The sequence below is a fragment of the Aythya fuligula genome, chromosome 2, assembly GCF_009819795.1.
Source record: "Aythya fuligula isolate bAytFul2 chromosome 2, bAytFul2.pri, whole genome shotgun sequence".
Lineage (NCBI taxonomy): Eukaryota > Metazoa > Chordata > Aves > Anseriformes > Anatidae > Aythya > Aythya fuligula.
Window position 1 is genome coordinate 61,757,603 of NC_045560.1, and position 23,923 is coordinate 61,781,525.

A 23,923-nucleotide genomic window follows, 5' to 3' on the forward strand; every position below is an offset into this window, starting at 1 on the left:
TTTCCTGAAGTACAGGATTTTTTTTTCCATTTGGATGCTCTTATTACTGGATTTAATTTTGTATTATTTTTAGAACCAGATTCATCTGAAACCGTGGTCCTGTCTGTCTTTTTGAAGGGGAATTTTCCTCCATCAGAACTAGAAGGAAATTGTGTGGTTTCATGTAGTGCACTAACAGGTGAGCCACTGAAGATTTCAAATTACACTGAAAATTTCAAATTTACATTTTTAAGGTATTTCTTTACATGTTTCTTTGTCATCTTTCTTTTGAAAAAAAAAAAAAAAAGGCAGTTAGTAATTGAAGAAGTAATAATGTATATTAGAATCTAGTCTTTACTTGTTTTAGTTAATATTTTATGTAACATCATCGAATTATATAATCAGTTTTAAAGAGGTAAAATCACATGCTTGTGGCTTGGGAAGCAGCTATACCAGCTTTCCCACCCTGCCCAATCAATTTGCTTCTGTTCTGCTCTTTAAGGAACCACCTCTTGGAGCGAGAAGTTAATCACATCTTTATGACTATTCAGCCTTCTGGGTCTGCCAACAAATGTGACAATAACTGCCTCCATACAGAGGAAGAGGACTTGAATAAGCTTTGGGAGTAATTATTCCTCACTTCCCCTTAACAGCTGAATGTATTCATTCTAAACAAATAAATTGACCCAAAAGAATAGAAATTAAGTAGTTCTATTTTATAGACCCCTAATGACGCTATTAATAGAATATGCAAATTTACCCTGCTATCCATAACTGAGGGCTAATTCACTTAGTTTTCTACACACAGCCTTGGGAATATGCATCAAGCTACATGAGAAACTGTACTTAGACAGGGCTTCCATGTTAAGTTAAATGCAGCATAAACCAGTTTAAGCAATCTGTTCATTCTTCACTTCTCACTGCTTGGCTTTACTTCTGCACCTCCTCCCCTGTTGTGCTCACACAATTGGCAGTTATTTCTTAACCAGATTTGCTGATTTGGTTCATTGTGCAAACACAGAGAGCTGTGCCAGCACAAAAGGAAGGGTGATACGAAGTGGGCTAGCATCAAAGAAATGCATGTGGAGCTAGAGCTTCTGAGGGGTGGTGATCTTGAGTACATTATCCTCTAAAAGTGCATGTATGCACTTTTATTTAAGCATTTAATTCACATCACATCTCACTTGAAACAGAGTATTTATGATGATAGTCTAGGTTGTGTGTTGATTGTTAAAATATTTATCTACTTCTAGACAAAAGTGAAACTCATGTTTTTTGAAGAACTTAATCTTACCCTTGTTAGACTAGGCTTGAAGATATGTACAGAGGAAGGGAAGGAAAAGGATATTCATCACTTTTTTTTTTTTTTTGAAAGCCTGCACAAACATCTGGTACAACTTCAGTCCTCCTGTATGGTGACCCTCAAACTATTTATTCCTTGTGAATGAATTTCTGTAACTTCCTAAGCATCCAGTTTAAAGTGATGTGGATTTAGACAGCTTGTGTAATGTGACTATAGGTAGTATACTTTTGAGTGCCTTGGATCCTCTGATTCTGAAAGCATGCTTTATCTTTTGCTGGCTTTGCTTCTGTAATTTTGCTTTGAAAGATTAAAATATCAAATTTAAATTATATTTCTCATATTCAAATGAATTTATTATTATTTCATTCAGGTGATATTAGCTAAACTTATATTTTTAATTATTAGGTTGAGTTTTGCAAGGTTAGGAAAGCAAAGTATCTCGTATCTTGAATATGTTTGCTTATATACACTAAAAAAAAATCCCCAGAAGATGACATCTAATAAAATCTGTAAAGTGTAGCAGAACTTTCTATCATTTAAGTTTTTTTTTTTTTTAATTTGCAAGACTTCTCAGTAAAAGAATATAAATTTGAATATCTTACTAAATTTTGGATATTAATTAAAATTATTAAGCTGGGATAATTCTGTTCAATTACATACTGATACCAGTGCATATGCTGCTTGTACAAGGCAATTAAATCCTTAAGTAATGTCCTAGCACACAAAAATTAACTGCCTTTCTGACTTCACTTTAGATAAATAGAGACCTTTTCCTCTTTTGTTTTTAAGATGCTGTGTTTGTGGCCAAATCAGTCTTCAGTGTATCTCTGTGGGATTCATACTGTGGAAGGTTAATGAGTCACTCAGTTGGATAGGATTGTGCTATTGATGAATGTGGTCTTATGTCTGTTTTTTGGCTAGTATTAGGTTTTTATGTATTGTCTACTTAACAAACATGGCTTAAGTTTTTTAAAACCTGTTACCACATTTTCCTTTTTCTCTTATTTAAGTAGCATCTTATGTTTTATTCTTTTTTCCCTTTTGTGCCATTGCTGGTTATACCATAGAGCTCAATCCTGAAGGTAAGTGAATGCAAAAAAATGCAGATTTTAATGATCTCATGAACAAGAGTATATACCGAATAAAAGCATATTTGGAAGTGAGCTGTTACTTTACCTATTATTTCTATACACTTTGTTACTTTTCTAGGTTAGATGGTGCTATGAAGACATGAGTATTTGAGGAATTTGAAAGTGAATGAGGCTTAGAAATAAGAAAAATAAAGTCCATGGGGAGAATAGGAAAGTAGTAAAGACATTTGCTGAAGTATGCCACACTTCAACATATGTACCATAGAATTCTTATAATTTAGTAAGTGCCTTGAATATTGAGATTAGAAATGGAAAACACAATTTTATGCTCTTTCACTACCATATTTTTGTCAATTTTCCCAAGTTTCAGTAAGAACTCATCAGGTGGTTAAATTAACTGACATGCAACTACTTAACTAATGGCAACTGAAACAACTACTAAGGATTTGTAGCTAACGTTATGCTGTTTGGACAAAGTAGCACTAAGAAGGATGTCACTAACATCTATTCATTCCAATTTCTGTTGGAAACATCTTATTCAAGGCTAGAAGGCATCTTTACAACTGAGAATAATACCTGTGCCAAACTTTGCCAGTGGTAGATGTGATATTTACAAAAGGTACAATTAAAAGACAGAACAGGCCTAGAAAAGTAGCTAAATAAGCTAAAAAGAGGGAAAGATTGTTTTGCAATGTAGTTGTGTACGTGTGTTGGAAAGATACAGTATCTGTAAGAGATATTTAGCTAACTTAAAGAAATATATTTTAAATACAAATTCGTCAACATCTGGGGGGAAATAAAATTGCTTGTACTGGATTTAGAGATCAACTGCAAGGATTTCTTAAGTGTGCAGTTTCCATCTAAACAGAACTACATTTTGGATGCAAGTATACTTGAGTCTTGTTTTTCAATATTTATGCTCTTATGAGCATATTAAGAGAAGTGAAAAAGTAGATAACTCTGTTAATGGTTCCCTTCCTTCTTCTGGTTTCTGCATATTTCAGGGGTTCTTGAGATGCTGTACAGGAAATAGGTGCTTGAACCGTCTCAGCAAAATACTGCTCTTGGCAAGAATATTTATTTCCCTGTGGCAGGTTTTTAACGTCCACAAAGTTTAAAAAATACTATAACTATAATAATTTAAATATGTAAAATAAGTGTATATAATTGAAAAGCGTGACATTCTAAAACTGAGGATTTGGATTTTCTGTTTTAAGAAGTTTGTACTCAATAAAAACCTGTTGATGCTTAAGAGAGTACTGTGGCACACAGTGAATTCTCCCTGGCAAAATTTGTTTTGGGTTACTCTAAGATGTACTAAACTAGATATATTCATACCATCAGTACCAGAGAAGGTTTGAATTCTCTAAAATTTTCCTATCCTAAATTAAAGATCCTAATTGAATTCTTTTTTTATGTGCATCAGATGTTGTAATTGACATGATTAAGATGAATGAATCACGGAATCATCTAGGTTGGAAGACCAAGATCACCTAGTCCAACCTCTGACCTAACACTAACAAGTCCTCCACTAAACCATATCACTGAGCTCTACATCTAAACGTCTTTTAAAGACCTCCAGGGATGGTGACTCCACCACTTCCCTGGGCAGCCTGTTCCAATGCCTAACAACCCTTTCGGTAAAGAAGTTTTTCCTAATATATGACCTAAACCTCCCCTGGCGCAACTTTAGGCCATTCCCTCTCATCCTGTCACTGGGCATGTGGGAGAATAGACCAATCCCCACCTCGCTACAGCTTCCTTTAAGGTACCTGTAGAGAGCAATAAGGTCGCCCCTGAGCCTCCTCTTCTCCAGGCTGAACAAACCCAGCTCCCTCAGGACAAGTGGGACTTGTTCTCTCGACTCCTCACCAGCTTCATTGTCATTCTCTGGACACGCTTGAGCACCTCCATGTCTTTCTTGTAGTGAGGGGCCCAAAACTGAACATAGTACTCGAGGTGCGGCCTCACCAGAGCTGAGTACAGGGGGTACAATCACTTCCCTAGCCCTGCTGGCCACGCTGTTTCTTATGCAAGCTAGGATGCTGTTGGCCTTCTTGGCCACCTGAGCACACTGCTGGCTCATATTCAGCCGACTATCAACCATCACTCCCAGGTCCTTCTCTGCCAGGCAGCTTTCCAACCATTCCTCTCCCAGTCTGGAGCTCTGCTTGGGGTTGTTGTGCCCCAGGTGCAGGACCCGGCACTTGGCCTTGTTGAACCTCATACAATTGACCTCAGCCCATCGGTGCAGCCTATCCAGATCCTCCTGCAGAACCTTCCTACCCTTGAGCAGATCGACAAACGCACCTAGCTTGGTGTCATCTGCAAACTTACTGAGGGTGCACTTAATCCCCTCATCCAGATCATCGATAAAGATAGTAAAGAGAACTGGCCCTAGTACTGAGCCCTGGAGGACCCCACTAGTGACTGGCCTCCAACTGGATTTAACTCCATTCACCACGACTCTTTGGGCCCGGCTATCCAGCCAGTTTTTAACCCAATGAAGCATGTGCCAGTCCAAGCCATGAGCATTCAGTTTCTTGAGGAGAATGCTGTGGGAAATGGTGTCAAAAGCCTTACTGAAGTCAAGGTAGACCACATCCACAGCCTTTCTCTCATCCACCCAGCGTGTCACTTTGTCATAGAAGGAGATCAGGTTTGTCAAGCAGGACCTGCCTTTCATAAACCCATGCTGACTGGGCCTGATCGCCTGCTTGCCCTGCAAGTGCCACATAATGACACTCAAGAGGATCTGCTCCATGAGCTTCCCTGGTACTGAGGTCAAACTAACAGGCCTATAGTTTCCCAGGTCCACCCTCTGGCCTCTCTTGAGGATGGATGTTGCATTTGTTAGCTGCCAGTCGACTGGGACCTCCCCCGATAGCCAGGACTGTTGTTAAATGATGGAAAGCGGCTTGGCCAGTTCTTCCACCAGTTCTCTCAGTACCCTCAGGTGGATCCCATCTGGCCCCATCGACTTGCGTACATCCAAGTGCTGTAGCACGTCGCCAAACATTTCCTCGTGGATTGTGAGGGCCACATTCTGCTTCCCATCCCCTTCCACCACTTCAGGGTACCCAGAGAACAACTGATTTTGCTGCTAAAGACTGAGGCAAAGAAGGCATTAATCACCTCAGCCTTTTCCTCACCTCTCATCACTAAGTTTCCCCCTGCATCCAGTAAAGGATGGAGATTCTCCTTAGTCCTCCTTTTCATGTTAATGTATTTATAAAAACAACAATCTTTAACAGCAGTAGCCAGATTGAGCTCCAGATGAGCTTTGGCCTTTCTAATTTTGTCCCTGCACATCCTTACATCCTTATAGTCCTCTTGTTAGAAATGGCTCAGTTTTCAAAATAGGATTAAATAAAAAATAGGATTTATTAAAAGAATAGAGGTAAGCAAACAGCGCTGGGTGCACTGGGAGTCTCTGCTCCACCAGGACGCACCCGTTACATCAAGTAGCTGATTTTTATGCTCCTAGACTAATACATATTCATTACTACTTCTAAAAAAAACAGGTTATTATAATTAGCTTCCAGGGTCCAGTCCCTCCTACTGGGGCATGCGCATCAGTCTCCGGTGGTCCCTCTGGGGGTCTCTAGGTGTCTTTCATGCTGAAGGCTCGTAGTCTTCCTCTCCAAGTTTTTTTCTCGTCCTTCCCCTTTGTACTCCCTTGGCACCGTATCAAGTTTATAGAACATCCCCTGCAGGTCTTGTCTCCCAGCCGTCCTTCAGCTTCTTTTTTTCTTCTTCTTAATCTCTTGGCCACCTGGCCAGATATCAGAGGCCTGCATAGTATCCCATAACAGTCACTAGTTGTTATCAGTTGTTCTGAAACCCCCAGACATCAAAGACTTCATACAAACACAAATAGCTTTCTTATTGACACTTCATGAGTAATTAAAACATTCTTCACCAGCCATTCACAGGGACAGTCACACCTATAACAGTGTTAAGTTAATCTCGAAGAAGACAGAAAAAAGGCTGTAACTGTTAGAAATAGAAGTCCGGAATAACAAAAGCAAACAGGTTCATAAATTTGAGGAGTATTTTCTGAAGACTTGATAAATTGACTAGAATGAGGGGGAGACTGGGACACACTGCATCTGTGGTTCAAGAATTAAATTGCCATTGCAGGGCCCAGAGGCAGACAGGACTGTTCTTTATGGACACGAATTGTTAAAACATTCCTAACACTCTTGAGTGGCCTGCCCTTTTTTCTAAAGGTCATAAACCCTCTTTTTCTTTCTACACTCTAGCCACAGTTATCTGTTCAGCCAGGCTGGTCTTCTTCCACATTGGTTTGTCTTTGGGCATGTGGGGACAGACCGCTCCTGAGCCATTAACGTTTCCTTCTTGAGGAGTGCCCAACCTTCCCAGACTCCTCTGCCCTTCAGAACTGTCTCCCAAGGGACTCTTCCAACCAGTGTCCTGAACAGCTCAAAGTCTGCCCTCCTTAAGTCCCAGACAGCAGTTCTACTGATCCTCCTTCTGACTTCGCCAAGAATAGAGAACTCTACCATTTTGTGGTCACTCTTCCCAAGACAGCTCCTGACCACCACATCTCCCACCAGTCCTTCTCTGTTTGTGAACAAAAGGTCTAGCAGGACACCTCCCCTGGTAGGCTCACTAACCAGCTGCATCAGGAAGCTATCTTCCACGATCTCCAGGAACCTCCTAGACTGCTTCCTCTGAGCTGTGTTGTATTTCCAGCAAATATCTAGGAAGTTGAAGTCCCCCATGAGGACAAATGCTGGATATTGTGCAACTTCTGCCAGCTGCTTGTAGAACACCTCATCCGTCTCCTCATCCTGGTTTGGCGGTCTATAACTGACTCCCACCAGGATGCCTGCCTTGTTGGCCTTCCCACTGATCCTAACCCATAGGGACTCAACCTTATCATTCCCAGCCTCAAGTTCCACAACATCAAAACACTCTCTAATATGGAGAGCCACCCCATCTGTGCTCCCTTCTGAAGAGCCTACAGCCATTCATTGCAGTACTCCAGTCATGGGATTGATCCCACCACATTTCAGTGATGGCAACCACATCATAGCTTGCCTGCTGCACCATGGGTTCCTGTCCCCTGAAGTCCTGTTTGATAGCCTTCAGGCTTCTCTCTGCGATTTCATCGCTGCCAGCCTGGACTGTCAATAGAGGATAATAGTCAGAGGGGCGAACCAGGTTAGGAAACTTTCTGGCAGTGTCCCTGACCCAGGCCTGAGGGAGGCAGCAGACTTCTCTACAGGTAGGGTCAGGCCAACATATAGGGCCCTCTGTTCTCCTGAGAAGGGAGTCACCTACAACCATCACCCTTCTTTCTTTCTTGGTGGAGGCAGTCTTGAGGTGTGGAGTCGACTTCCTCGCCCTAGGCAACCTCCTGGGTGGGCTTTCGACCACATCCTCACCCACGGGTCTCTCAAGCTCCAAGGCCTCAAACCTGTTGTGTATGGGCACCTGGGGAAGCGAGGCCAGTAGGGAGGGGGGTTGTCTGTGATGCCAAGCAGGGACTTGTTTCCATTCCTCCTCATCTCCTAGGTCCCCTCCCTCTGCTTGACAGGGCAGGGGGTCCACTCCGGTTTGGGGTGTCTTATTCCGGTGCCATTCTTTCAGACCGTGCAGGGAGTTGCTCCACCAGTCTGTCTCGTGCTCACACTCCCTGATGGCCCTCAACCTCTCCACCTCCTCCTTGAGCTCTGCCACCAGGCTGAGCAGGCCATCCACCTGCTCACACCTCAGATACACGGTGCCACTGCTGCCCTCAGATAGCAGCAACAGCCTTAGGCACTCCGTGCATCCAGAGACCTGAACTACCGCATGGTTGAGTGGGCACTCTGTCTGGGTCACCACAGACTTTGTAGAGAGAACTTTCTGCCTACTGCAGACCATGGCAGTTTAGCTATAGGTAGACAGCCAGTAGATGAGCTGTTCTCCTGAGTGGGGAGGGATGCTCTGCTCTGTCTGAGCCCATACTGCCAGTGCAAACTGCAGCCCCATGCCCTGTTCCCCCATCCTGGTTGTTGCACTCCCTAGGGGCTGCCTCTGTACAGCTGGGGAGCAAACACTGCTGGCTCCTCCTGGCCTGGTCAGCCTACGTCGTGAGGGCTGACAGGTGCTGGCGGCTCCCTCATCTGCCTTGAGTGGCCTCGATGCTGGAAATAAAGCTCTGACCACCTTGATACCCTGCTCCGCTGCAGAAAGCCTCTGCCCTGGGGCTGATCACCTAAGTAATTTAGAAATAAAATTGTAACAACAGTGTGTGTATTTTGTTACTTTTGTAAGGTAAGTACATAGTATGTCTGTCTTCAAATAATACTGTTATTATGAGGTAACCTGTTACAAAATTTGTGTTGAATTTCATATTAGAATTTTTATTTCTATATATGGCAAAGAGAATCTGAAGAGTTTTTTCACATTTTTTTCATTACTACAGTGCTGAAACTGTATCTTGAAACTGTATCAAGCGCATCACGGCTCTAGATGAAATAAGATCTATAACATGAAAGGATTGAGGAAGTTCCGACTCCCACACTTTGTTACTCTTTTGGGCTTCCATACTACCATTTAAAATTACTCTAGCAGACCTAACAAAACATTCTAAAAGTATTTCCCAATAAGAATATTGGGAATCCCAATATTTTCACTGCAGTGGTAAATATTGCTGGAGCTTTTTGGTTTGGCTTTCTTAGGTATACAGTTTTTTTGGACTCATCAACTAGAAATATCCATAGCCAGATATTATTTGATTTAATTTTGATTCCAATTTTCTCTGAAATAATGAAAAACTTTGTTTATGATGTGGCAGATTTAGAACAGGTTGTCTAGGAAAAGTTGCTTTGAAATGAGAAGAACTTCATCTTGTTTTAAAAATAAAAATATTTCAAAATCTTTTGGGCTAGTTTTGTTACTAATATTTTCCTGTTGACAACAATTTTCCTGTTGACAGTCTCTAAGATGTTTGTATTATATTGTCATCAGTAAAATATTTTAATTAATTTTTCCATCAGACTGTGAAGATATGTTTGAATGAATCATTCTGAAAGGTCATGGATTTACTGTCAAGTATTTTTTAAGGAATTTTCCTTGGAACCCATAGATATTCTAATCTGGGGGCCTGTTTTGAGTTTTCTGCTGGCTTTACACTGATTTTTTTTTTTTTTTTTAAATTGTTTTAAGCTGGTGCAGAATAGCTACTTGGAAGTATTATTAGACAGCCAAAAGAATTAATGAATTGACAACTACAAAGATGAATCTGAGATTTCTAGTAACAACCCCTCTCCAACCCAAGACAAGTCTTTGGAATTTTTTTTTTTTTTTTGCAAGAGATCTGTGAAGCAGCAAGCCAATAAAGAATGTTAGCAAAAAGGTTTTAGATGACTATAAATGGTTGAGCATTGTTTTTATACTAAACTTCTCAGCTTACATGACTGACATTTGCATAGCTGTCAGTTTTATGACTTTTCTGCCTTTGTGTGATCTGTATGATCTTACTTTATTCACTCTGAAAACGTATTTTAAATTCTGTTGGAGTGAGTGTTGGGGTTAGTGTTTGAATTTCATGTTTTCTGGGGGAAAGAATGACTGATTGCTGCTATGACCTTAATGCTATTCTCAGTAAAGTGAGTATTGGTACCTCTAATGATGTCTGTTCCTGAAGAAAACAATGTTTGTTAGCTGCTTTATCAAAAAATCCCCCTCACAAAAGGAAAGAAAGAAAAAAAAAACACAAACACAAAAACCATATAAACTGGCTGCTCAGAAGAGCAAGCATTCCATATTTCATAGTCCCTAGCATTTTCATCTTTCACATAGAACCTACTGTGCAATTTCTTACAAGCCAACCACTTTAAATAATGCTTATATTTTTGCAAATTAGAAATATTCTGATGAATGTGTTTTTGTTAGTGTTAAAACTTCCTCTTTTCTCTTGCACTATTCTGATAAATTACATGCATTATGTTATTGTATGGTGAATAGAAAGATAAAATTTAATATACCTCTGGATTATAACTGAGTATTTTAGCAAATAGAACTTACCCAATTCTTTAGGAGCATTATTCATTAAAACCGGATAACCAGATCTATTCTTCTGTAGCTGAGCCTACAGAAGAATATTGGATTTCACATTTTTTCCATGAAGGCTGTTAACTGGAGTTGTGATTCCCCTTAACATGCTGTTGGGATTCAGTTATATGAGTGGATACCACTATTTAGCAATGTTTGTGCAATGTCAGTTTTAAATGTATTATTATCAAATTGATCACAAGTGAGTATCCTGATTAAATAAACAAACAAACAAAAAATATTTTTTTCCAAAGGAATAGGATGAGATGTTATTAAAATTAGAAAATGTACCCATGCAGGATATGCAATAACAATTTCTAATTACTGCAATTCATTCTGCAGATCAGGTTCATTAATTTATTCCATCCTTGTAATATTCTTCAGACTCATAGTTTGGTTAGGGATTTTTAAGGTGTGAATGTGCACCTTTGTCTTTTTGTCAGAAAGAAGGTGTCATATAAAAATAGCTTTTGATACCTGTCTATGAAGAACAGGTGCAGTTTTCATATAAAAATAACAAAAAATAATGTGTGTGTTTTTAAGGTAGTTTTGGTAGTGTTCCTGATGAAAAATGTATTTCAATACATTTGATACTTTGTGTTCAAAGTATCAGGAGCAATCATGGAGCTTTCTTCTATGTTAAAATAGAATTATTTGTCTAGCGGGTTAAAAAAATGTTGCCAATCTTTATTGCATGTTAATTGGTGTGAACACAGGTATGCAGTGGATTTGGCTAATAATGTTTGCCTTTTACATTTACTTGAAAATGTTTACTGGAAGAGGTAATTGAAAATATTCAAATGTAAAGGTATTTGAGATGGAAAGTTAACAAAAGATTACATGGCTTGGGTTTTAGGCTATTCTTTAACTGCATTATAGATACCATGTTATACCTCTTTCAGGACAGCAGTGTAAATCATCTTGTATTCAGAAGACAGATAGGAAAGATGATTCTTTGTGTTCTTTCATTTTAGGAATACCAAAAGTTGCCCAGTGTAAATTCAAGCTGCCTTTGCGATTAATCTGCTTTCCAGCTCAACCTTCAAAATCAGCAAATCACAAGATAACTATTGATACCAATAAACCTCCCATCAGTTTTCTCACCATTTTTCCAGGTAAGTTTTAAAAAAATTCTATAATAGGAGATTTGTTAGGAACTCAGACAGGAGGAATAAATAAATAATTAACAAAGCATTATTAACAATATTAACAATAATTATTAACATAATTAACAATATGAGGATGTTTAAAAAGTATGGCTTGAGAGAAATGATGGAAAACATTTCAAGTTAGATAATTCACCTGGGCTAATATATCTGTCTCTGGTAAAACTTTAGATTTTTTTTTTTTTTTTTTTTTTAACGCAGTGGGTATTACAATATCAGTGTTGTAATGGGGAGAGACATGGGCATTCATTTTATGGAGTGGGGAGGGTGGTGTTCATTGGGTATGAAATGTGAATACAGGAAGCAGGGTAGAGTAAAAGTGGTAAATGTTCTATGAAAGGGGTGTGATTTCTTTGGAGGAAGATTTGTGAGGTCCTTGATGTATCAGTCTTGAGCTGATCCTATTAAATAATTTCATTAGTATTTTGGACCAAAAAGACAGGTGCTTTAGCAATATTTCAATATTTTCTGATAAGCAAAACTGAATTATGTTTCATATTCAAAAGAGTATTAAAGTAGCAGAAAGAAGGAATTAGGTGTCATATAGATCTAGAAAAACATGAATGAAATTAAGTATTGTAAATTATAACATTATGAAAAAAAAATCTGCTGTACTTATGTGCTCATAATTTGGCAGTGATAGAGAAGGTGGAAATTACCACAGGAATACTCTGTGGTACAATGTGGCACAATCATAAAAAAAACAAACAGATAAGAACCTAGGCTGTATTAGACAAAATGCTTTGAGGCCAGAAACTAGTAAGGTACTGTGTACTGTCATACAGTACTGACTGCTGGTTGCTGATACTAAAGGTGAATTAAAACTCAATTTTAGAATTGTACTGTAAAAAAAGGCTGTGAAAATTACCTAGGGATTTGAAAAACAGAATTAAAAGAAAAGTATTGATTTAACTTAGTATAACACAGGCAAAAAAAAAAAGGGGGAGGGTGATGAATAAACAGGGATTATAAAGGGCTTGTGAGTAAGTTTGATCTGGCAATGATTAAAGTTCTGAACTTCAGAGGACTAAGGTTCTGCAATAGTTTTCTGATGAGAGTGGTATGGGCTGACAACTTGAGAGCAGTATTTTTAAGGTGGAGCTACTACATCTGTTTTTGGGAAGATATAGTACATTTGTCTTAGACAGCATTGGAGGAGGCATGTGGGTAGTTTTTTGTTTGTTTTTTAGTAGCATGAATTTCATAACTTTGATGATAAATATACTTCAAATTTGTGTGCTGTATAACACTGTTACCTGAAACATAAATCAAAATAGATTTTCAAAATAGTGAATAAATAAATTTTATTTTAAACCCAGGGATGTGTTGAAATCATAACAAGGAGTATATGTAATGTGATTCAGAAGAAGGTATTAAAATGTTTTGATTTCTGTTCATCCTGTTTTCAGTGATGGAAAAGAAATAAAGCATGCTGTTTATGATATCATCTGTGAAGAAACTTTGGATTTTTGGTGTACTCCTTAATAACAATTGTATCTGGTCTACTTCCTGCTTTACCTTATTTTTAGGCAAAATTTGGGAGGAGAGGTGTATCGGAATAGTTTTTAAAATACAGTCATCTAAAAATAAGCCTTTCAAGTTGGTACGGTCTAAACATGAAAGAAAGCTTGTCATGCTTTTATTTTCTAAGTAGATAATTCCACTAAGATGTTTGTTGTGCTGTGTGCTGAAAGCTAAAACAGAGGGTGCTCAAACATGATCATAATAATTTTTGCATAGATGTCTGAATTAATGGAGACATGCAGTGCTGTTCCCAGTATAGGTGACAGTCTTTTTGGGCTATACAGCATTCACAGTTCTTTTTAGATGATACAGACTGAACATCCGAGAAAGCTACCTTTTGTCTACCAAGATTAGGCAATTTCATATAACAACTGAATGTGGCTCAGCTTCCACCTGTGAACAGAGGGACTGAATACCAAGCTACTCCTAATATCCTCTATGCCTCAAAAAAGGGGGAGCAATCTTATTGAGATTGCATAAATATAAGCAAAGCAAAGTTGATGTAGTCCTGGATACAGCTTCAAATTTGTTGTATGTGAAAACTGAATTTTAGAAAACTATTTACTTCTCTTTTTCAGACTTTGCTGATCCATCTGAGGATGACCAAGCTAATGTTCTGGGTTTTCAGTTCCTAACGGGTTCAAAAATCACTCTTCTTGCTTCAAAAACATCACGTAAGTGGTATTAAAACGTAAAAGATAATAGGCCTGAAAATGTAGGATCATCAGTTAGTAGGTGTAGAAAATGAGAATGTGGGTTCTACAAATAAGGTAGGTATACAAATTTGTAGGGTGAGAGTTTATATAGGAGTTTCAAAGCATTAACTGATCATGTTTAAACTGCCCCTCTCAAGTATCTAATAATACTTCTAGAGAAGTTGCAAAATTTTAAAATGGAGCAAGAAAGATACTCAAACTATGCTACACTACAGTGACAATTGTCTAGAGAATCACACACAGAATCACAGAATTTCTAGGTTGGAAGAGACCTCAAGATCATCGAGTCCAACCTCTGACCTAACACTAACAGTCCCCACTAAACCATATCCCTAAGCTCTACATCTAAACGTCTTTTAAAGATTTCCAGGGATGAAATTGCTTTTTCTTAGAATTTTTATTTTGGCAATGTTTTTAATTAGGTGTTAATACTATCACTGTAATCACATGAAGAAAAAAAAAAAGACCAAAAAAATCCCACTTCTTTTTCTCAAAAGTATTTCAACTGACCTGTGTTTGGAAGTAATCTGTTATGTTTATTATAATTTGTGAAAAGGACTAAAAAGCAAGTTTGTAACTCTTCACAGTCTTTCAGTAATGTTTGACTCTGATTAGTATCTGACCCTATGTAGGTGCTTCTTTGCATCTAAGTAAATTCCTGTATCTTTGGATTCCTGTATATCTCTGATTATAGGACTATGAATTCTATCATGTTGAATACTATACTTATTGTATAGTATTCATGCCATGAACACGCTAACGTGTATGAACATACATGTAGATGTGCTGTTACCTGGTCCAGCATCTCTTGGCCAGGGCAGCTTGTGAATTAAGCAGTCATGTTTCAAACACCTGTGTGTTTGTGCTCTTAGAAACATAAAATAAATCAACTCTCTTAATTTTGGAGAGTTTGGGAGTTTAGGGTCTTGCTAGGCTATTCAACTAATTAAACTTCCTTGGCACATGCAGTGGAACTGAATTTATTCAATTGTGTTTAGCCAGCAAAGCACAAAGTCTTCATTTAATACAGCACACCAAGAAACTGAAAAGCTAAAATACCTGTTGCTCATTGCTAAGAGTTCAAAGGGAACTTGCTTAAGAATTCAAAGGGAACACTTTATGAATGCTCTATGAAAACTATTTTGAGTAAGTGAGAAATCAGAATCTAGTTTAATGTGAAATTCTTTCAAAACAAAAATAATCTGCCTCACTGTGTTTTCAAAATAAAGTATTTGTGATGGTTAATATAAATACCAATGGCGTCAGCTGTAAGCTATGAGATAATATTTAATATTTTTTCTAATATAATCAAGTGTGTTAAAAACAGAAACCATCTGGAGTGTAATTATTGAAGAACATCCGTTGTACCAAGAATCACTTTACATTTCTAAGGTTCAAATCCATTTGTATTAGTTTGTATGCACTATTTGCATGCTGTTTTATTATGAGTTTGTTTTTAATATTTGTTTAAATAGACAGTAGATTTTAAACAGCTTGAACTAGCTAGACGTGCAATTATAGTTTCTAGAAACTAAAGAATTTAAAGGATTTATAAATAACTTTTATGGATTACAGTTTAAATCTTTTATTTGAATAGTTGCTAAACCTGATGATGCTTTGTAAGGGACAAATTTATGTCTGTGAATTAGACACAATGAATATATTTTAACTTTTAGTAAAGCTATAACTTTTAGTTCCCCTACCCAAACCATCAAGTTCTTCCTATCAGGTTTGTTTATTCACTAGCTAGGAATGACGCTTGCAGTCTTACTGTAAACTTTCCCACACTGCTTTATTTGTGAAGTTCACTTAACAAAGGAGATTCTAATAACTATTTTTTTTTCTTAGTGTGACTATTCATTTCTCTTGTCTGGGAATCCTTACTTTAGGAAACAAAGGAGTTGTTTGATGCCTTCTTCCTTGTAGTGGCCTGTTTCCAGCATCTATCACATGTGTTGGATTGGGGTGGCTGTAGAATTTCTCGGGGTTGTGTGTGTGTGGGGGTCACTAAGTAAACACACAGTTTTAGAAAATTATTTGTAGAAGTTGTGATACACAAGGATAATTAAGAGGATTTTTTTATGAACAGAGATTGTCCATAATACAAAAGCATTGTTTGGTACAATTTCATGGTGTTAGAATTATTTTGCTTGAGTGGACGTCTTATATGGACATAATTAACGCAGATAAAGTTTTGTATTATTTGGGAGGTTCTGTTATTTTGCTACCATTTTTTTAAACACTGAGCTTTTACTTTGTATAAATACTTACAAAGCATGATCACTGCAGAAAGTTTCTTCATAAAGAAAATTGTATATGTAGACAAATAGTAATGAAAAAAATAATCATTGTGACCGATCAATCCTTGTTCCTTGTTTCCCATGAAAAGTTGGTCTTGGACAATGGACACATTTTTCCCAAATTCCTTTTTGAATGGACTTTAAGTTCTTAATAGGAAGGATTGTATATACGAGTGAAAATCTCCAAGTTCAGTTGGGTTTCACTGCTGAAGCTGCAGACAAAAATGACATCTGTTTTCACATTTGTTTTTAATTACATTAGCTAATCCATTTTAAACAGTATAGTAATTGAAGATGTTACTTCAGCCTGTCAAGAAGACTGCTGCAAAGAAGCCCAGCCTGAAGTTCATTTTCACAGTTAGTATACATTAAAACAAAGCTTGCTTAATGTAGATTAAAGTTGTAACTGTTTTTGAACTTTTTCTATTTCTTTTTTTTAAACTATCTTTAATCAAAGTTTAAGGAAGGCTTGACTACTAGTTGTGGTTGTTTTTTCTTGTGATAAGGGCTTTTTAGCTAAGAAGTGAACTGAATCTCCCAGACTTCCTTCAGATAAGCTACAGTCAGGGCAACGAATCATTCTTATTGCAGATTGTTTAAGCCTTGTAACCTGCTAGAGCTCCTCTGGGTCTCCTGATTTTCTGTTTGAGAATGTTTCTGAAAATAATTGTAATTTTTCTGTAAGAGAGCTTATTTTAACAAAAAGCTAATGTAAATTGATTAGCTATTATAAAAGCACAAGAACAGAATCCCAGATCCATATTTTTTCCACTTTTTTTTTTTCGTGTAAAGCATGTATTTATTATAACTAAGGATTCTCACTTTCCTACAGTTTGTAAATCTAATTTATCTTTGTTTTTGAGAGCTGAAAGATCATATAAAGCAAATGAGTGCAATGCTCTCTACTCAAGCCATGGTAAAATTAGATTGTGTTTGTATTGACCAACAAACAATGTATGGAAACTAAATATGCATTTTGGAGGAAATTAGTTTTATCCATTTTAAACCATTAATGTATTAGACATGTCAATTATAAATGGAATGATTGTTGATTTGGCCTGAAAACATCTGAGCTAATTTCCCTTAAGGAAAAATCACTTAAAGCAAAGTATGATGATACATCCAACTAAGTCCAGCCATTACACTGTGAGTATTTAAAAAATGGGTATTAGGTTGAATGTTATCTTTAGCAGATGGTGTTCTTTTCTTTAACAGACATGTTTTTAAATAAAACTTGCTTCTTTCCTCTTACACTGTAAACAGAATTTGTCATTCTCTATTCAGTGAAATGTGTATCCTGGGAATGATGCCAGTGGTAATGTCAAACAGTCTTGAATTAATAACGTTAAGGAAATTTTAAATAGTACATTCAAGTTCTAAAGAATTTGGCTTTATTTGATTTACTGTGAAGCTTATTAACAAGGATGGAAAAAAATAAAAAAGAAATATTTTGCATCAAAAAAACCCAACAACTCTTTTTGCATCATAGCTGCATTTCTGTCTTTCCCTTTGGATAAAGTATTGATAGATGAATAATGCCAAGAAGTAGGGCGTTGTTGTTTGAAACAGTATCAGAACAAAATAAGTGCTGATACAATTGTCCACAATGTTTTCCCTTCAACATTTAGTAAATTCTCATTTCCTGGAAACTGAAGAGAGAAATATACAAATATGGACTAGAAACAGAACAGAAAAAAGATCTCATCCAATTAGCTTGATAATTTGAAATTCGCTAAAATGTGATAAGTTGAGTCAACTTGTTGGGACAGAGAACAGAGGCTAACTGAACTTTTTGTTTTCACTTCAATTTATATTAACGTTTTCATCTCTCTACTACTGCATTGGAGTTAAGTATAGAAATAACAAAACTGAATATTGTTGTCTATGACTACTGAATGAGTAATGATTTCCTATTGAAAGATATCCTAAGAGGTAGAGATATAATAAAAATTATATTAGTGACTGTATTGTCTGAGAAGACAATAACTGTGTTTTCAAAAGGCATTCAAGCTTTTATTTGAAGTAAATTTGGTTTGTTACAACTATTATCTGCTGCTCAGGATGCTGTGCTTCTCCTATGGTCCAAAGTGAATTGAACCTGACTTTGCCTTAAGCCCACAGCAAAACTTGTTCAGACTGTGCTATGGAAGAGAATGAAGACAACCTGTTGTTATAGCTTAATATCATCCAGTAATTCTTGTTTCCCTATTGTGGTAATTCTTCATAGTTATTTGCACTTTATAAACAGAGTGCACCAACACTCTGGAGTAAGTAGTCCTGAAGCTATGTACTCATTCTGTGCTACAAAATTGCCTGTTAAAGTTAGCATAAAGTAGAGGGTATTTAGGACTGACACCAATAAAATAAAAGTATTTATTTAATGCTAATGAGCATGTATCTCCTACTAAAATCTCTAATACAAACTTTGAATGTATTGATAATGTTAGTTAAATTCCCATGTATTTTCGATGTTGCGTAGTGGATGTATACAGCTTAAATGTGTTCATTATTAGTCTTGTATTTGTTCTTGTTTTCAAAGAACGATATAGGATCCAGAGTGATCAGTTAGAAGACCTTTGGCTAATAACAAAAGAGCTCACTCTTCGACTGGAAGAACATTTCAAAAAGCAAAATTGCAAAGACTTTGCGTATACCTTTTCAGGTTCAATTCCCCTACAAGAATACTTTGAACTAATTGATCGACATTTTGAGGTATGTTACATAGTGTGTGATTCTACTAGTTCAAAATTATTTGTGTGCTGGTACTAAGAATAATCAGTTTAAAACTGTATAATGATCACAGGTGCACAGCCATTTGTCTTTCAGAAAATATAATGCATTTAAGCATAGTGCTGGAAAAAGTGTTGTTGTACATTTTTTAACATATGGATATATGGGCATACACCTTGCCTCTGAAGCAGCCCTTGTGATTGGGAGAGTATATGTAGCTACTGTATAGTCTGCAAATTATACAAATTATGGAACTAGTATTTGCCCTTCTGTTCACTAGCTGTACAGGAGCCATGGGTTCTTTATTGACTAACATCCTGTTAATTGTAAAGCTATTTTTGAAACTTGTCCTTAGTTTTAGGCTATTCTATGATAATGAACCCATGAGCATCTATTTTGGCTGAATCATCCCTGTAATTATGCAGAAAGTCCCTACACACACACACACACACACACACACACACACACACCCCAAAACAAAAATAAAACAACAGCAACTAGAAAAACAAGAACAAAACATACAAGAAACAAAAAACCCTGACTGCCCTTGTGGAAGTAGAAGGCTTTAAGAGGTTTACCAGACCAGATACAACATATACATAATTATTTTCTCCTGTCTGTTTGGTCATGCAGATGACAGCGAAAACATTCTAATAGTTAACTTGTAGAAATAGTTGATAATGTATATGCGCTCTTTCCCTTCTGTTCTGCCTTCTTTCCAGTAACAAAAGGAAACAGTTATTTGAAAATTTCTATTAGTTTAAACTCATGTAATGGGCAAAAGTATAAATATATATGTAAGAGTGAGAAACACTGTTCAGTGTTCTTTCATGCTGCCACTTCTGTGAGGTGGAGCCATCATTATACAGACATGGTTGTTTTGGATAGATGTAGAGATTTTTAATGAAACAATCTAGGCCCAGGCTTGTCTCTCAGGCTTATGAGTAGTTCTCATGTTCTGAGTTTCAAATTCTATGAAAGAATAGAGTTGGCTTTATTTTATGCATTTTTTTGTTGTTTACTTTTTCTAATGGCTGGTATTGTAGTAATACCTTAACTATATATAATCAGAACATAGGCTTCATTAGATTGTGTCACATGCATAGATATATTGTGGGTTGGAATATTGGTGTGATCACTGTAGTGGTAAGTTAGGATCTAATTAGTTTGCAACTGGCTATTTTGAAGTTTCTGAAATTTTAAAATAATTATATTCTGAAAATTTTATACTCCAAGAAAAATGGTCTGTTAAGGGGATCCTGATGTTCCATCCCTTTTTTGGCAAGCTTGGAACAGTATTACCTGAGATGTCCCCTTTTTCCTTCTCCTTCTAGAAGAGCTGCAGTTCTTTTAGCTTGCCTGGAAGTCCTTTGTAATCATGTACTGATGGAATAGTATATTTGCTTATTTTTTAAAAAAATCTGTTTTCTAAATTTAGGAGATTTCTAATTTGGAGACACTATAAAATAAATACGTCACAATGTATCTTGAAAGCTGCATGTCTTGAAATGTTTTTTTCTGATAATTTTTGCCAGTTACAGCATGTACAGAGGATATTACCTTGAGGACTCAGCTTTCTGAAAGAAACCCACTTTTATTAGTGATTTTTGTCTTAAAGGTATATAGCAGAAAATAGATGGTTATAAAGATAAAATAGGAATTTTATTATCTGGGCACTTGATATATGATATTGCTCAAAGTTTTGTGAACATTTTAATAAAGTTAGTTGCTGTACCTGATCAATATATATATATAAAATTAATAAGAATTTCACTTTAGATATAGAAGTCATTCAGTCAGTGAAGAATTTAGTGCTTTTATTCATGCTTAAGGGAATAACCATTTACATTCTACAGCAATGAGTAACAAGTCTAATATGCCATGTGTATGAGCCACAGTGCATGAAATTGAGGAGAAAACCTGAGATACTGGTGTTGAAATTTCATTCTTTTTTGGTAGTCTTTTTGATGAGATACTTAGGCATTAACACACCTTGTTATTTCTTTTGGCAATTATTTTTGACTTCAGTGGCAAATGATGATTCCTGAAAATGTTAAAAAGTTTTATGATGAATATGAAATTAACCACATCAATATGAAATTGGTATAAACAACATATTAATACTTGAATAAATATACACACTATCAAGAATTTTACTATCATTCATATTCATATCTGAGAAAATACACACACTCAAGAATTTTACTCTCATTCTCTCATTTCATATGGAATGGGCAGATACGATGTATATGACCTGTAATGTGAATTCTTGAAAACCATTAAATTGCAGCTGCGCTTGAATGCAGAAAAATTCCGTGAGCTGTTATCTGAGAGGGCTGTACAATTTAGAGCTATCGAGAGACGATTGCTGACACGATTCAAAGACAAAACTCCTGCTCCTCTTCAACATCTGGACACCTTGCTAGAAGGAACATTCAGAGAGGTCAGTACAGTTTGATTATGAACCTAACCTTTCTTTATGATGTTGGTAAAACTTAGCTTCAAGCATATAAGCTATGCTTTCCTGGTTACATTTATCTTCCAAAGACCAGGAAGCAGTAATTTGTTTAACCTGATATTCCCTGTAAGTTTCCAGATGATATGAAATAGTTTTATTTAATCTGTGACCACAGAATTTTTACTCCTAGGTCACACCAGCTTGACAGCACATCATTCTTTCCTAACTGATGTTGATAGTGTAAATATTTTATAGTTCATGTGAAAATATTTTATAGTTCATAGCTTATGTAAATATTTTATGGTACACTGTAAACTGGTGGAACGGTTTGGCTGGTGTAATATTCACAACAAAATTTTCTGAGGCTAAGTCCTTTCTTAGATGTTACTTTGTGCATTTTTTACTTTTCTGTTAGACAGTCCAATTTTTACTTTTTAACATGCCTTGTTAGAGGAGCTGAGACACAATTAGATTGCTAGCTAGAAATGAGATTTACGCACTGTGGTGTATCAGGACAATTCAAAAATTAAGACAGGAAAAATATTTTTACTGTTTGGTTTATGAAAACCTCTCTGTAAATTACAGAAAACTTCATTTCCATTTATGGTTAGACATAAGAGAAATATGCCTTCTTTTATATATTCAAGGCCAGGTTAGATGGAGCTTTGAGCAACCTGGTCTAGTGGGTTGGAATAAGATGATCTTTAAGGTTATTTCAAACCCAAACCCTTCTATGATTCTGTCTTTAATGAGTCAACTATGAGATGGTGTAAGTTTGAGAGTGTTTTTTAATTTTTATTTTTTTACTTTAAAAAATACTAGGTGTTGTTAACACATAGATGGTTAACACTTTAAAATGGCACAACTAAGTAATCCCTAAAGATCAACAAAAGTGGGTCTCTTGAGCCTGCTTTTGCTATGCAGAACTGTTACCTTTAAACTTAAATCAACCAAGATGTTCTTGACAATTTCTTGAATTAAAGATTGGTTCTAGGAATATGACAAAAATCAGGTAGTTAAAATGCATATTTTGGGAGTATATCTGAAAGGTCCTTCAAACCAAAATTAGATGGGTCATCTTTTTAAAAATTACTTTTTTTTTTTTTTTTTTTTTTTTTTTTGTAGTTGAATGAGAAAGAGGGAAAAGATTTATTTCTAGAGGATAAATGTTTATATTTTTCAATATTAGTTAAAATTTGATTTTAGGCAAGCTCAGATTTTTCTTGGTAGATTCCTTTTGTTATTTTGTTTTGTTCTTGAATTCCCTTGTAACAAAGAAATGTTATTACAAACAAAAGTGTAGTAAAATAGTAATTACCATAGGGATCCCAACATTGTATACATTGCTTTGGAAGTGAGCACTGTGGTAGGACTTAATATTGTCTCTTTGCTGCTTGGGCGAAATGAAATTGCTTGGTAATTTCCTGTGTTAGAAAAGACCTTGTTTTCTTTTTTAAAAGTCTTTAGCATCTTCTGTCTTTGCTTGAACAAGTATTTCTAATGCAAATATTTGAAGTATTCAAAATATGGAACATCTTTTTTCACTAAAGAAGGTATAATGAGGCTGGATAAATATAAACAGTATAAAGTCTCACTCCAAAAATTATTTAAGTTGTAGTCTTTTTGACATAGAAATTACTATTGTTGTATTTTTGAGGCTACTGCTTTTCATAGGAATTGTTAGAAAAAAAAATCATCTGTTTTTCTTTTGGGAAAGTTGTCTGATATGAGGACCATAGTTCTGTTCTTTATTTTTTTCGATGGAGAATGTATTCAGTGAAGAAATGATCCATACCCCACGGAAGTAAGTAGCATGGCTCCTGTTTGCTTCAGAGGAATTTGGATTGAACTCTGAATGTAAGTGGTGTCAAAGTTTTAGGGGCATTGTAATAAAATTGGTATGATAAGTCCTACAATTAAATACTTTCAGTGTTGGAATAAAACTTGGTTCCTTTTCCATCTAACACCACTGTCTGAGAACATCATGCCTTATGCCAAAAACTTTTATAATGAGGAGAAAAAAAAAAAAAGCATATTTTTCATATTTTTTCACTGAAGTAATTGTTTTGTACAAAAGAAAGGTATTTTCTACATTGGGTTTTGCGGTCAGAAAGAAAATGTGTATGTTTTGCTTTTATAGCGTACTCCAAACCTTGTCGTCTAGAGCAGGAAAGAATTTCCAGTTAACATGAATATCTGTTTGTTTCACTCAGTCTCCAGGACTTGGGTTCTATGAGTTGCATTCTTGATCAAATAATTACTATAATTTATATATATTTCTTTTAAATGAAGCTGTAATGATATAACCTCTCCTAATTCAACCTGATGTAAAGATGTCTCATACTGCTTCCCTTATTTCCTTTCATCAGAACAGTTATACTGAAGTTATAACCTTTGTGTGAACAGGCTTTTTAACACAAATCTAACAATCACAAATGTTCAACTCATGTAGCTTCACTGCCTGTTTGATACCTATTTAAAATGTATTCTGTGTAGTTCTTTCTTTGCCAAACTACAAATTTTTATAATGAATTGCTGAACTCATTTGAATTTTATAGCTGTAGTTGACTGTAAATGTTAGTTTTC

At 36.1% G+C, this 23,923-nt stretch overlaps 1 protein-coding gene across 1 annotated transcript in view; it reads left to right on the forward strand.

Moving 5' to 3' along the window:
• Nucleotides 1-23,923, forward strand: part of BBS9 (Bardet-Biedl syndrome 9) — a 202,466-nt gene that overhangs the window by 71,040 nt on the left and 107,503 nt on the right. The window contains exons 14-19 of the mRNA XM_032181069.1: nucleotides 74-178; nucleotides 2,350-2,364; nucleotides 11,418-11,558; nucleotides 13,712-13,807; nucleotides 18,689-18,861; nucleotides 21,170-21,322. Coding sequence (XP_032036960.1) covers nucleotides 74-178; nucleotides 2,350-2,364; nucleotides 11,418-11,558; nucleotides 13,712-13,807; nucleotides 18,689-18,861; nucleotides 21,170-21,322 — 683 coding nt within the window. The remainder of the gene's footprint in view (nucleotides 1-73; nucleotides 179-2,349; nucleotides 2,365-11,417; nucleotides 11,559-13,711; nucleotides 13,808-18,688; nucleotides 18,862-21,169; nucleotides 21,323-23,923) is intronic.